Genomic DNA, 15662 nt, shown 5'->3' with positions numbered 1-15662 from the left:
TTATTGACTGCGCTCGTTTAGTATAGGGAATAAATATTTTCTACTCGAATTTGAAATGTTTTGCTTATCGTCATGAGTAAAATTGGGAGCGAAAATAGGTTCGGACCTATATGAATCTTACGTTTAAAAAAGTCAGTTGTTTAGTCATTTCAAAACAAATAAAAAGGAATTTATGTAAAGGGTGATTTAAGACATTTATTACGCGTTTTCTTTGAACAATTACAATCTAAATATAATAATAAAAATTCACTTAGTGACGCAAGCACGTGCTAGATGCTGAGGACGTTTGTTTGGAAACCTTTTTCTACTCTCGGAACGAAAAAAGGCATAACTGCTGTATAAAAGCACGTATAGTTGTGCCTTTTTTCGTTACGAGGGCAGTATTATATTCGAATGTCGATATGACACAAAGCTAAATTAACAGTGACGTAAGAGTATTGTCACAGGCGAATAACCATGTAGCACCAGTCAGTAACGTGTGTCACTTTTGGCTGAAACAGTGTTATAATTTTCAAATTTAACTTTCGTGTCACATAGCACCATCTGTTTAAGTAGCGCGGCACTATTTACTCACCACCCTTCCCGCGCGCGACATTGTAATTTGTGACAAGGCAGGAGGTGACCTATCTTACCATTTAGTTCACACTGTAATAAACAGATGTCGCTCATCTTAAAATTTTGATTTTAAATACTTATAAACTCATTTATTTATATACATAATAATTGTGTTATTGTATTTAGAACCTGCACAAATTGCATTTTCTTACTTTTTTGGCTTGGTTTTGACACAAAATGGCAAAAATCCAGTTTTATGAGATTTTGATAAGAAGATTCTTCTCTACTCGTGCCCAGTAGTAAGATGCATATTGGTCGATACCTGAAGAATCTTACAAAATTATTAGATATTTATTTTGTAGAAATCAAAAGAAAAAAATGAAAAAATAAAACGCTTAGTTTTATTACGAGCATTTTTCCATTAGGGGTATGCAATAGCAGGCACATAAACTCGTGTGAACGACAATTGAGTCATTGAAACAAAGTAATACATCATACTTCAAATTTTGTGAATACAATGTGAACTATGTTTTTATGTTGAATCGGCGCATGGGCAACTAGGACTGCATTGTAACGCTTGTTAACGGGCACTCTAGCGTAGCCCCGGTGGTGAAATCTCTAAATATAGGTCGTTCCTTCGGTATAACTTTTTGCATATGGTTTTTAAATCAGTTTCAAAGTAAATTTTAAAAGTGAGAGAACTCTTTATGACTCGAAGTCATCCTAATGTAAGGGCTAAACGATCTTAAATAACTACACAAAAACACATGTAACTATAAACACAAAATTTTATTTACTGTCACCACATTGACCTTAATATCAAAAATATCTGTTAATATCAAACACAACGCACAAACATTAGTAAATTAATATCAAATATGCTAAGATTCAACCGTGGATTTTGTTATTTATTTTCTACCCGTTTATTAATAATTGATTCGAAAAACTGATTCAAGGGACCCTTGGACAGGTTGTTCCTATCGCATCCTTAGGTTTTTCTCTCTTATTGTTATTATTTTCGGATCCTACTCGCGTTTTTTTTTTTCAAATAAACCAACGTTTCGGGCCTTTTACAGGCACCGTAGTCACTAGTTGAGAAGTCATATGCCATTGGATCCAATATTTTCTTTGATAAAAAACCCCCGGCAGTCATAAGATTGCAGCATTACTTACTTATTAATAAAAATAAAATTACCTTTCAAATAAATTTTATTTAGTAAGAATTCATATTGTTTAGTTAAACAAAATAATTTGCAAAAATTATGTGGTGTAAATTGAAAATGTTCTTCGGTAAATTAAAAATTAGGTATTTAATATACCTAAAAACTTTTGTAACTTTAATGGAAAATAGGAAGGAGGTTTGCATTAATATTAGATATGATGATGGATGGTTGATGACTTTACTAACTCAGTCAGCCGTGACATTGATTTATTTTAAAAACAAATATACGTTATTAAGATCCGAAAAAAAAATACTTTATTTTTTTATGTGTAACAATCTCGTAAACCTAAGAACTGAATAATATATAGGTATAGATAATAATAAATCAGTACAGAGTACTAAAAAACTGGCCTCAGAACCAATATATAATAACCAATAAATGGGACCACTTCTGAGGTATCCTCTTTCCAAAAAAAAGAATCATCAAAATCGGTTCACAACTGCCGGAGTCACCCTCCTTTTTTTGGAGTCGGTTAATAATAATACCTACTATGTAGGAACTCGGAACTCTCCTAACCGTAACCACTCCGAGACATTTCAAAGTTAAGATTATTCATTTATTTAGTTTAATATTTAATATCAATTATTATTATATTATTATTATTATCACAGTAATTCGTAGTACTGATTATTGTCAATATTTTAGTGATAAAACATTGACAATAATCATTACTACGGCAGCCCAGCTTCAAACCGTACATTTTTGTAAAGCATGGATATAAGTCGCACTATTGTATATAAATAAATAGCGGGTATCTAATAATAAATTATACAATTTGTTGTTGTTGAACAACGTTTAATGAACCAATAAATTGAGATTCGAAGATTCGACACTTGATTTGAAGTTACAATTCCATAAGTAAAAAAATATAAATAAAAAAATGAGTGTTGATAAACGACGCGTTATTTTTGCAATGTTTTGTTTTAGTCGCAATAACTTGTGATGGATTATCTGCCGATTCAGCAGTGGGTGAAATTACTGCGATGAGCAATGAAGATTAAACGCTCACACATTTGTGATTACTGGGAAATAAGCCTGTCATATCAGCCAGAAAACGTTAGACGTAATATTAAAACTTGGTAAGAAAATATTGTCAAAGCGTTCAGCATTAGTCTGAACGAATACGCAGTACAAATCTTTTAAACTATTTGAAGAACATAACTAATTTAATTTTTCATAGGATTTTGTTTTTGGTTTTACCGAAACAACGACTCAGGAATCCCAGCATCTAAAAATCGAACCTACCATAAGTTATATTATTGTATAAATGTGACAGCTGATCTTTCTATATATTCCTACCATCAATGTATGCACAAAAAATACTCGTAATGTGAGTGATATGAAAAATAATGCAAACGAAAATCGCTGTAAATTCTGCCAAAGATTTGTTTACACTCAATGTAAACAAATCTTTGTAAAAAAACTCAGGTCTATAAAACTTTTGTACATATTTAAAATTTTGTTAAGACTGCACAGTACGCAATATAATGGGGAATCTCTTTAAAGAGATACATTACTTAAACGAAGTTATACTTAAACAGAAAAAAATGAAGTATTCATCAAAGGAGTTATAACAGGCAGCGATTCTTTTCAAACAGATGCTCAGGATCATCGACCGTTGATATGGTTTTGAGACCGCAAACCTAAATAGTTTGGGTATCGTCGTTATTTCTCTGGTGAACGACGAGTGTGGCTTCAAAATCCGGTTGGTCATGAAGCTGATTCTTAAAACTTTTAAAAACTCAAGACAGTCTTTGCTATGACAACAGCGAATCAATATCATTTGCTAATGCATATCATGGAAACTTACGCGGCGAAACCACAGTAGAGGGGACACTGCATTTACAGCTGCACTTGAGAAATATCTGGAATTATAAATATGGTCACACGATATAGTGCATTCGAAACAAAAGCTGTTTGAGAATAATCAAGCCACGTGATTTTTCTATGATACCAGCATATGATCGGTGCAAAGGTTTTCGTCACCTGTGACTTGAATAATAATAATAACGTACACACTCTTAGCCCTGCACTAGGGAAACCCTGTATCGCGAGTGCCATGGACACACATAGACAACCACAAATTATACCCAAATTCACGAGATAAATAAATGTAGGTGACACAAATATTTCTTCGAGAATTTTATTTGTTTTCGTAGCAACTTTGCTACGAAAATAAATGTTGCACTACTCTATATCATTTTGAAATGTCACTGTACTATTATATTCGTATTTAAAATATTATGGCAAATCGCAAAATTCCAGCAGAATAAGATCATTACTTTATTTTTATTAAAATGTTTATTATTCGTGAAGAGTCTCCAGGATATCATCATACTCCTGAAGCCGACGACTTGCCCACATTCGTGGCGAAGGAGTTGCACAAGCTGCCCCCAGACACGTTTGATCACGTTGATGTTTCTAGGCTGCTGAAGGACATTACGTCCTTGAAGTCGAGCCTAGCCGAATTACAATGCAAATTAGAGGCTTCGGATAACATCGTAAGTGGACTGCGTGCCGAAGTTGCGTTATTAAGCAACGCTGTTTCGGTATGTAGTTCACCAGAAACCTCTAATGTAAACATGCGTCGTGGGGCACAAAATGCATCCACTTGCAGTGTCGAGTCGGCACATTCGAATGCACTGATCACTGCTGCCACCGCGCGTGATGCACCGCGCTCCGCAGTCCGCCCCTCCGCCTCGGCGGAAACGTCACGCATACGCACGTCAATCCCTGCACGTGCATACGCCGCTGTAGCCGCGTAGCCGACCCGCCTATTTGAAACACGATCGGCGGGAATCTACTAAGGGAAAAAGTAATCCCCGTGTGCCTGACTCTGAAGTTGTAAAATCACAGAGGCAGATGGACCGGTGCGACCAGGACGGCTTTACAAAAGTGGAGAAGAAGAAGAAGAGGAAACCCACCATTCATATTCGTTTGTGGTGAGAGTACCGACCGACATCTGTCGACCTTCATGAAGGAAGAATTTTGAAAGGCTGAAGGGTGTCTTATATCGGCGGTTCCGCGGCCGGTTACCTGACACCAGATTGCGCCACATGTCGCCGATAAGTGCAATTTATGTAGATTAGTTAGACATTTCCAACTGTTTTATTATATTTTATGTTTGTTAGTCCTTAAGGTATATATTATATAGATCATGTGGCCTTAAATAAATAAATAAATTTAAAAAAATAATTATACATTTACATTATGCGGAAGAACAAGCTCGTGGTAGCTCTATATAAAAAGCATTTTATCTACGTAAAGTTCTGAAAACTGTAAAAACGCAGCTAAGTATAGACCCGTGCCTCTACCATGAGTTTACTGTGTTAGTAGTACATACAGTTGTTAGTAGCTAGCGACCGCGTAAATTACTTCAGAATGTTGTATGGCAAATTATGACAATAATAATAGTTTATTTCGGATTATCTACATACCGTGTTAGTAACAATTGCAGCCTTATGACTAAGTTAGTAAATACAATTTTTCTATAACATTAATCTCTTCTGGCTGTCGCATGAACAGCCTCTCATGCCTGTACAAATGGGCCGTCGACTCTGGTCGCAACAATGGCCAGGAGATTGTTGGGGCTGCCGCGCACCCACCGCAACAACCACACGACGCGCTTACTCATAATGGCGTGAAACCCGTCCGTTCGCGTCTCCGCGAACATTGCAGACGCACTACAATGGCGTGGCAGCCTCAATGCAAGAAATTATACAGAGCCCCTGGCGGTTACGATATGAAGTAACATTTTGTATACACAAATAGTTTACGTTGCCGCTATCGAGAAATGTCACAGTAAACTCATAGTAGAAGCACCGCAGAGCAGAGTGTAATCAGTCATACGCATTAGAACCCTTGGTGGGTGTCAGACCGCATTGCAGTTTCTGTTGCACAGAGTTCCGGGAACGAATCATCATCTGTTTGTGTATTTGGAATAAGAAATACATACATTATGTAGATTTTTTTTCGCTTGTGATGGTCTCTAGCAGTAACGTAAAACACTCCGAAGACAATTAGACTGGTCATCGACACAATTATTATGTTATTAACTTACTCGCGACTTAAAAAAAATACTGCTAGCGGGCCTTAGCTGTAGTTACGCTGAAAATCTTTCGTGGATATTTTCATGGCATTATGACGATATACTTTAATTGTTATTTTACGTTCGTTTATGTACAGCTTGATAAATGAATAGGGAATAAAGAGGGAGCTCTTTCGTACCAATAGTACCGTTGAAAAGTACTGTCACTTGCGTCAGTTTACGATTTATACAATCTTGCCGAATTAATTAGATACGAAAAAACCATTCCGAGTTCTCATTTACACGTGCAGAACCGTAGATTTAGGTACCTATATACTAAATCTATGTGCAGAATAGACATTCCATTCACGGTACGTCAAAACTGGCCATAAACAAACCAAATTCAAATAACAATGAAATTTGAAAATAAATTCCTAACCCACAAAATCGTAAAATATAAAAAGCGATATCAATTGAAAGTGATTGTGCTATTGGTGACAAGCAAGCATGTTGTACCATTTACTTTTGCCGAGTAAGTAAAATATTTTTTTTGTAAATTCGTAAGTGGACTCGCACTAATCAAACCTCAAAGGGTGATCATATCTATTGATAGGAGCGACTTTTGTTATGAATATACCTAAAAATTAACTATTCCATAAGGTTTGGTCAATTAAGAGTCTATACAACCTCAAATGCCTATGGTTGATTCCGCATAACAGTGAAAGTGTTGAATCAATAATTTTGGAATAAAAATATATAGTAATATTAAGGATTACTGATTACTATACGGTGTAAAAACACGGTTTCTAAAAACTTTCACGACAGAAAAAACACAAACTTGCCTCGAAATTTTACAAGAACACTGCTGTATTCAATAGGTACTTTATATAATTACCTATATATCAATATTTTTTATATCAACTAAACTAAATAGAACACGTATAGTATATGATGTAGATTTCTCATTTCGTTTGTAAAAAAAAAATTCTGAAATAAAGCCAATGTCTTTACCGCATGATCCAAGGAAAATGAACCGTATTAGTGTGGGAAAAATTTGAAGTCGTGGTAGTATCGACTTTTAAGGTGTGAACTCATTCGGAGCACCTAATTTTGTATTAACAACATGACAAGCATAGTAAAAGTTGTGTCTGTTGATGGGGGTTCATGATATACAAATAATACAAATGCGTTGAGTATGTATGGAGTAGTTATTCATATTGATAGGTTTACTTACTCATTAGGTAATGTTCGTTCATAGAAGACGTCGTTGCAAATACGTTAATTGTATTTTTACCTCAGTTGTAGCAATCGTACAAGCACCTCAATTTGTGAAAAGTAACAATGAACCCTTGCATGAGACTGAAGTTTTAAACGTATTTAACTCTTTCGCGAACCTCGCCAATGTCAACAAGGTTACATACAAACGTAAAGCCACTCATTTAAATGGAAAACGTCGTAATACGAAGCATAGCGCGGAACATGGGATTGGGACCAACGACAGTGATCCAGACGTACTTGAGGCAAATTACGCCGTGCCCTGGGATACGTACATTGCACTATTAATCAAAATAACATCGGAACAACTTGAGAACGTCAGGCACAATGTAAAGACATGTTATGGACTAAAAAACGAAGATTTAGAACAGGTTGATAGAGCATTCAATAATAGTGGGGACGAGTACGAACACTTCCTCCAAACCAATCTAAAGCGAATAGTTGAAAAGAAACAATTTAATGTCACAGACGAATTTATGATTGATTTTATGGATATATCTAATTACTTATTGCAGCAAATTATTTCATATGACTTGTCTCAAGTAAAGGGAAAGTTAGAACGTGCAACAAAATGGTATAAACTGGTTATGCGAGAGAAAATAACTAGACAGCAAGTAAAAATAGCAACGAATTTCGTCGAAGCACACCTTTGTAGCAATTTGCACATTTGCAAGGACCGGCCCTTGTACACACAGTACCTGACTGAGTGGTTAAGACATTTCCTCAATTTATCATCATTCAACTTAAATAATTTGTTTGCAGTAATTCCGGAGTTATTAGAAAAGCATATGCATACTTTGAAAAGTAATGTAAAATTTAAAGAAACTGTGAAATATATAGTTGAATCTGGGGAAACTGTTCATAGAGATACGATAGACTTCATAGACGAGGTGGTAAACAATAAAAAAAGCGTTGTAAACTTACAACCTAAAGCTTTAAAAAACGGAGCTGCACTACTAAAACAGTTGTTTAAATTGATTGAGAATAACTACGACATAACCGAAGAGAACGAGAACCAGCTAACTACGATCTCAAATCTCATACAAGACTGGATGAATGGCGGTAATAGTGACGTCATTGTGCCTCTTGAGAAGATACTTCAAAACATGGAAATTAACTTGAAAATTTGGCCGTTAGACCAGCAAAGTAAAATTGATTACATTTGGACAAGGATAATAATTTTGTGAAGTGTAAGACGTATTTTTAATAAATTGTCTTTTTATTCGCCTTGTTTTCTTTCTTTTAATTTGTGCCGTAATTTCATTTCTTTTATTTGGTTTGTTTTAAAAGTTGCTCTTGAAGCAATAAAAGTTACAAGGGGCGCCTGGTAATCCCATTCAAATTCCTTTTACCGCAACTTGGCGTTGGTAAACAACTCGGCGGTTCTCTCGGTTATTTGTACAGTCATTATTTTCTTGAATGCATGAAGCCGCCAGTTATGCCATGGTGTTTTCTCATGGCAGAACAAATCAAAAGTGAACAGTCTAGTTGACTTTTGTTAGTTTTTTTTATAATACCATGTGACGGGACGAACAAATCGTGCGCCTGGTGATAAGCGACACGCCTATCAATAATAGTTGCAGTACTTTTAATCGCAAAGATCTTAAGGGCACTGCCACTGTGCCCTGAGACATAAGTTGACAAGCCCCATGTGCCTAATTAGTGTAATTTCACCAGCACCCTTCTAAACCGGAACGCAATAATGCTAACACTACTGCGTGGCGGCGGAAATAGGTAACTGGACGAACTCTTTCACAAGGAGCCTTTCTGCTACTACTGTTAGTTTGTACCAAAAATTCGTTAAATATGTGGTAGAACTGAAATTACATATATGTGGTGTTAGTTGATTGGTGCAAAATATAACCCGGCCTAGGTAATGTGCTCTTGACGACTTTTTTGTTACTGCCTCAAAAATTACATTACCTACATTAAATAAAATAAAAAATTCTGTTGCGATCGCAACAATGCAGAACGTGCAGTATAATGTTAAAATCGCAAAAGAAGTCCAAAATACTTTAAATAATTATTTCTCGAGAAAATCATTCATTTAGGCACCTATCATCTCAAAATAACACCAACTATAACAACGACGCAAATATAATTTGACAATTTTCACAATTATGTCGAACTACATAATGTACTGTAAAACTAATACAAAAATACGATGCACTAGTTTAGTAACAGCATGGATTAGATTAGAACGGTCTAGGTATCAGTGCATTTGTCGTTAGCGACCCCGTAATTCACATTTCACAATTTTATATAGCAAATTATTCACCGCCTTGATCACAAGAAGAAACAACATTTTGTATACATATATTTTACGTGGCATAGCTGTGTAGATGCACAGTATAATTTTCGGAAAACAAGTCGGGTCTATTAAAAATTCCACACACAGAGGCGCTAATTCGTCGTCGAAAAGTTGACGGACAGGAATACACGAACGTTCATTGTTCGAAGATATGACAATGGAGTTACAACAAGACGAGACGAATGCGACACAGGATTTACCTACAAATTTCTCCTAACCACGCGGCGCAAATTTGTTTTCAATTTCAAATTACCACTTATCAGTACTATAATATATAACTACTTTTATTTCAGCAACATATACGCAAATATCATACGCAACAGAAAACAATGACACTTACATATTGTAGACGTGCAATAGTGTAACAGTCAATGTTTTTGTAATTTTTATAAGATATCTGCTGCATCCAGAACTCCAGCTTCTATCCTGAAACTGCCTCTGTGGCCGAACGGTTACCATGCCGGACTGCCACGCCGAGGTTCCAGGTTCGATTCCCGGGCCGGGAGAAATAGTTGTATGGCCTACAATTATTTCTCTCGTGAGTTTGGGTGTAATTTGTGGTTGTCTATGTGTGTGTCCATGGCACCCGCGACACAGGGTTTCCCTAGTGCGGGGCTATGTGGAGTGTGTGCGTTTATTATTATTTTATTGTGGCTAACTACGTAGCTGGAGCGTCTAATAGGTGTTACGGATAATTTTGATGAACTAACCAAAACAATTAATTTGTACACTATTATTGTTATTAGAGTGGCTTCATTCAGGACCTGCGGCCATTAATTTTACAACGATTAGTACTCCATACTGTAAAAAGGCTGAGAGTTGCCAGTTTATATAGTAACCGTTGGTGAGCAACGTTCGCGCATTGTCTCACTAACAATGGTTTGTGACGCATCTGCGCCCGCCGCTATTGCCGCCATTGTGTACGTACCAACGTGATCAGAATCTTAAGTTGAAGTTAACCCACGTAGTATACTTATCTCGGAAATATTTGTATATGACTTGTGAGATCCATAGGTGTTCACGCAAATATTAAAAAAATAAATAAGATTTACTACACTGACTTGTAACAACAAATTTTAATTATCTTTTATACAATCGGAGTTAGCGAAAGACATTAAAATAGTTTCTATTTTAAGTTCTCTGCACTCATTTATTGTTTTTAATTTTAGACCTAAAAAATGAAAAGAAAGAAAAAAAGATACATTATTCAGTTTTTTAAGACTTATACAGAAGAAATTAATGATTAAAATGATAAGTTATATAACTAACAATAGGGACATATTATATACTACGAGCCCTGTACCCCATCTACGGTGGGGGCGCGGCCTGCGGCGCGTGGTCGGTTTCAGTTTACGGGGTGTGCTCATGCTCTTCGGTGGCACAGCAGTTAGTACTATGGGCTATTTGTTATATGAGGAGGTCGACTCCCGATTTATGCCAATTTAAGAAACGAACATTTCTAAGTTGGTTTTGGTCTGAGTATTCTGGGTTATCGTTGATATGGTATTCATAATACCTACAAAGTACAGGAAATTCGGCAGCAGTTTGGCATTTTTCCCCCTAAATACTTCTCTTTGGCATAGCTTTCAAGAAAATGAAATCTCACATAGAGACATGCTTTACATTTTTACAATTGTGAGATCTTGTACTCGTAATCTATTACGGCTCCGTATATTATCTCCATTTGATGGTGTGCGTACGCTTCGGACTTCGCCCTCCGCGGTCCTCGGCCTCCGGCCTCGGCACTTATGGCTTTGTTTTAAAAAAATTGAAATAGCTCTTTAATGGCGGCCATATTTAAAAATTGCAAAAATATATTTTGACCACTAATTATTATCTAATCTTGGAAATCTTTTCGTGCCAATTTTCAGTCCGAGCAAAGCAAGTTTTTTCAATAGCCATTTACATAAAAAATTACGGCTATATCGAAAAACGGCAGAAACAAAATTTTTACCCCAAATTGTGATTGAAGCCATGCCATTTTCAGTCGAATTAGAAGAAATTTTTATCTACCGCCAAAAATGTTTGTATGGCAGCCATATTGAAAAATGGCTAAAAATAAATGTTCATCGCTAATTATTATTAAACACTCAAAGAGACCTCGACATGTCCACTTTCAATCGAATTAGAGCAAATTTTTATCTGGCGCTAAAAAAGTTTGTATGGCAGCCATACTGAAAAAAAGGCGAAAAATAAATTTCGACCTCAAATTATTATCAAACACCTATAGAGATCCCCACATATCGATTTTCAGTTGAATTAGAGCTAATTTTTGTTAGTTGTTGAATGGCGGCCATATAAAAAAATGGCGTAAAACCATTTTTGACCACAAATTATTATCAAGCACTCCTAGAAACCCATACATGCCAATTTTCAAAGGGATCAGAGCATTTTTTTTCTGCCGCCAACGAACGCTTCTATGGCGGCCATATTTGAAAATGGCGAAAAACCAATTTTGACCACAAATTATTATCCGGGGCACTTCTAGAGGCCTCCGCATGCCAATTTTCAGCCGAATGAGAGCAAGTCCGTTTCGGCAGCCACATTTGACGGAAAAAACGCTTATATGACAGCCATATAAAAAAATGGCGAAATGAAACTTTTGACCCCAAATTATGGTTAAGGCCTCCTAAAGGCCCCCGCATACCAATTTTCAGTCGGATCGAAGCAAGTTTTTCTTCGGCCGCCATTTTGAATTCGCCATCTTGCTTTTTTTAAACGAGGCAGTTGACCGCTATTAATCTCTATGACATTCCTTTAACACCTCCTACCTGTCTCTGATAGTTTCCTTGATAGGAGACTTTGAAATTTGTATGGCGTCCATGTTATTTATTTGAATTTCGAATATTTTTTACTTCCGGAGGAAATTGACCAGGGTGTACCTCATAAAAGTGCACAAATATTCCCTCCATATATTATAGTTTTTGCAGGCCATTGATCACTCTTTCATATTTTCCACAGTTAGGTCCACCCTAGCAGGAAAAAGTAGACAACGGATGAAATGGACTAATGATATTAACACAGAGCTCCTCGGTTGCTACTATACGGTAACAAAGTGCGAAACTGATATGACTGCCTGGAGGCCATTGCTATATAATATATTCATACAACAATTCCCAGAACTGAGTCATCTTTCTGAACAGCGACTATCGGATCAAATCAGAGTCATACATAGAAACAATAGAATACCAAAACCCGAGCGAGAACGCATAAAACAGACGATTACACCTACACCCCCAGTTACAAGTAGCACTGTAAATACTACAGAAGAACAACAGATCTCAGACACAAGCCTACGTCATAGTCAACAAGCTAATATACTCAACTAACACCCATTGCGCAACACTCACAGATCCATACACTCGAATAACAAATTAATACACCAACAGAAGCAACTGAATCATTAGAAACTAGGGAACACATTCAAACACAAGGAAATGAACCAATAACGACACCAGTAGGACTAATAGATTACAATCAAGTCGAAAACACATTCACAACAATGATAAAGTACACAGGCATAGACCCAACACTCAGACCAATAATTCCCAAATTACAAACGACACGACAAATAGTTAAAACTGTTAACATCGTTAATCAAATAGTTGACAAACACTTATAAAACACAAAAGTAACCACGTTTGAAGAAGTCCACACTGCCATATACTGTGCCGCAATAACAGTTACGACATTACACGACAAAAAAACTAAAAAACCCGTAGACCACGCTTCCCATACACAAAACAACAAAACAGATAAACAAAAGAAACCACAATGGGAGAAACAAATAGAAAACAAGATCACAACGCTAAGGACAGAAATGGGACAACACACACAATATGTAAACGGAAACCTTACACAGAAAAAACAACAAAAACTAAACTCTACTAACAAAACCAGACAAGAATTAATAGACGAACTCGATAAAAATAAGCAAAAACTACAGGCACAAGCTAAACGACTGAACCGATACAAGAAAAGTAACCAAAGAAAGTCAGACAATATTTTGTTCAATAACAACCAAAAGATATTTTACCAAAAACTCAACTCAGAAAACATAATAGTAACACAACAACCAGACACAGAAGAGATCCAAAAATACTGGGAAAATATATGGTCAAAACCCGTACAACACAATACACACTCGTCATGGACTGAAATAGAAGAACAAGAGATGGAGAAAATTGAACCTATGCCAGAAATAACAATCGACGAAGACGACGTAACACAAGCAATAAAAATAACATTAAATTGGAAAGCGCCCGGAACTGATAAAATTCAAAACTATTGGATCAAATACTTAACTTCAACTCACAGACACATAGCAAACACACTAAACGGCTTCATTAAAATCCACACGACATGCCTGCTTTCCTTACTCAAGGAACAACCTACTTAAAACCCAAAGATAATGACACAACAAACCCAGCCAAATACAGACCCATTACATGTCTCCCAACTATGTACAAACTAATAACATCCATTATTATACATAAAATCAGCTCACACATATCAACAAACAAAATCATACCAGAGGAACAGAAAGGTTGCAGTAAAGGTTCAATGGGTTGTAAAGAACAACTAATAATAGATGCGGAAATACACAATGAAGTAAAACACAAACACAGAAATTTATATTACTCATATATCGATTACCAAAAAGCTTTTGATAGCGTGCCCCATTCATGGCTACTACACATCTTGAGAATATATAAGATTGACAACAGTCTAATACAGTTCCTACAACACGCAATGACCAAATGGACAACAAAACTCAATGTGAAGACTAGTACTACAACACTCAGTACAACACCTATCAAAATTGAACGCGGGATATTCCAAGGCGACTCTCTTAGTCCTCTGTGGTTTTGTCTTGCCTTAAATCCTCTCTCCAGAATACTTAATAACTCTACATCATTGACAGAGAAAACAAAATCAAACTTACACACCTACTATACATGGATGACATAAAACTATATGCAAGTAACAAATCGGAATTAGACCATCTATTAAGACTAACAGAAAAATTCAGCACAGACATAAAAATGACTTTTGGAACAAATAAATGTAAAATCAATAGCATCATCAAAGGCAAGCACAGCAGAACAGATTCTTTTAAACTTGAGCTACAAAGAGGGACTATACACAGCATGGAACCCAGAGAGACATACAAATATTTAGGATACCAGCAAAGTACATCAATTAATCACACCAATATAAAAACACATTGAAAACTAAATATAAACAGAGACTAAATAAGATAGTCAGTACCCAATTATCCGCCAGAAATATAGTCAAAGTCATTAACACAGACGCCATTCCATCTTAACGTATTCTTTCGGATTTATACTGAGCTTCATGCCACAACTACCACAACTAGGACAACATGCAATAGACACAACATTCATCATATACACTCTGCTGTACAAAGATTTACACTGAAAAGAAAATTAGGTGGTCGCGGATTCATCGACATTAAACACCTACACTACACCCAAATAGACAATCTGCGAACATATTTCATCAGAAAAGCCAACGACAGCACACTACACAGAGCAATAGTACTCTTACCTCATTCTGAACAATAACCAATTTGACCCAAAAACCAGAATTCTAAAACAAGAACAGAAATTAGAAAACTGGAAGAACAAAGCACTTCACGGCAAATATCCCCATCAACTGGAACAAGATCACATAGACCAAACTCCATCAACCACCTGGCTTACCAAAGGAAACATATTTAGTGAGACAGAAGGATTCCTAGTAGATATACAGGACCAAGTCATTAAAACACGCAATTACTCCAAATATATCCTAAAAGAGTCAATAGAAACCGACAAATGCCGATTGTGCCACCGATACACTGAATCTGTAGATCATGTAACAGGAGGTTGCATCGTACTCGCCAACAAAGACTATACACACCGCCATGACAATGTTGCCAAATACATTCACCAACAATTTGCACTCAAACATAGATAGAAACACATACACCCTATTTACACGACGTTTTTGAACCAGGTACGGGCCTAAGCCAAGTATTCTGGTTCGGTTGTCTTATTGTGAGGGGATGTGAGTGAGTGGTAATTTTTTGTGGAGTTTGTTGAATCAGGTGTATTTAAGAAACGGCGGACTATCGAGCATATGTCTAGTACAATTGACTTTTGTAGACGCATGTAGGTTTTCGGGTGCAGTTCTATCATTTTTAAGGGTTTTCGGTATGATACCAGTTTACGAAATTATAATGGGGACTATCTTAATGGTTTCTTGG

General features: G+C 36.3%; 1 protein-coding gene across 1 annotated transcript; it reads left to right on the top strand.

Annotated features, from left to right (window-relative positions):
• The first annotated feature begins 6241 nt into the window (after window positions 1-6241).
• Window positions 6242-12720, top strand: LOC113226341. The gene is made up of 3 exons (XM_026458930.1): window positions 6242-6337; window positions 7105-8226; window positions 12353-12720. Exons 1-3 carry the CDS (start codon window positions 6313-6315, stop codon window positions 12718-12720), a joined length of 1515 nt encoding a protein of 504 aa, XP_026314715.1. The 5' UTR covers window positions 6242-6312.
• Window positions 12721-15662: the final 2942 nt, after the last annotated feature.

Source organism: Hyposmocoma kahamanoa, unplaced genomic scaffold, assembly GCF_003589595.1.
Source record: "Hyposmocoma kahamanoa isolate Upper Pololo Valley unplaced genomic scaffold, ASM358959v1 100021, whole genome shotgun sequence".
Lineage (NCBI taxonomy): Eukaryota > Metazoa > Arthropoda > Insecta > Lepidoptera > Cosmopterigidae > Hyposmocoma > Hyposmocoma kahamanoa.
This window is presented reverse-complemented; position numbering and strand designations above follow the sequence as displayed.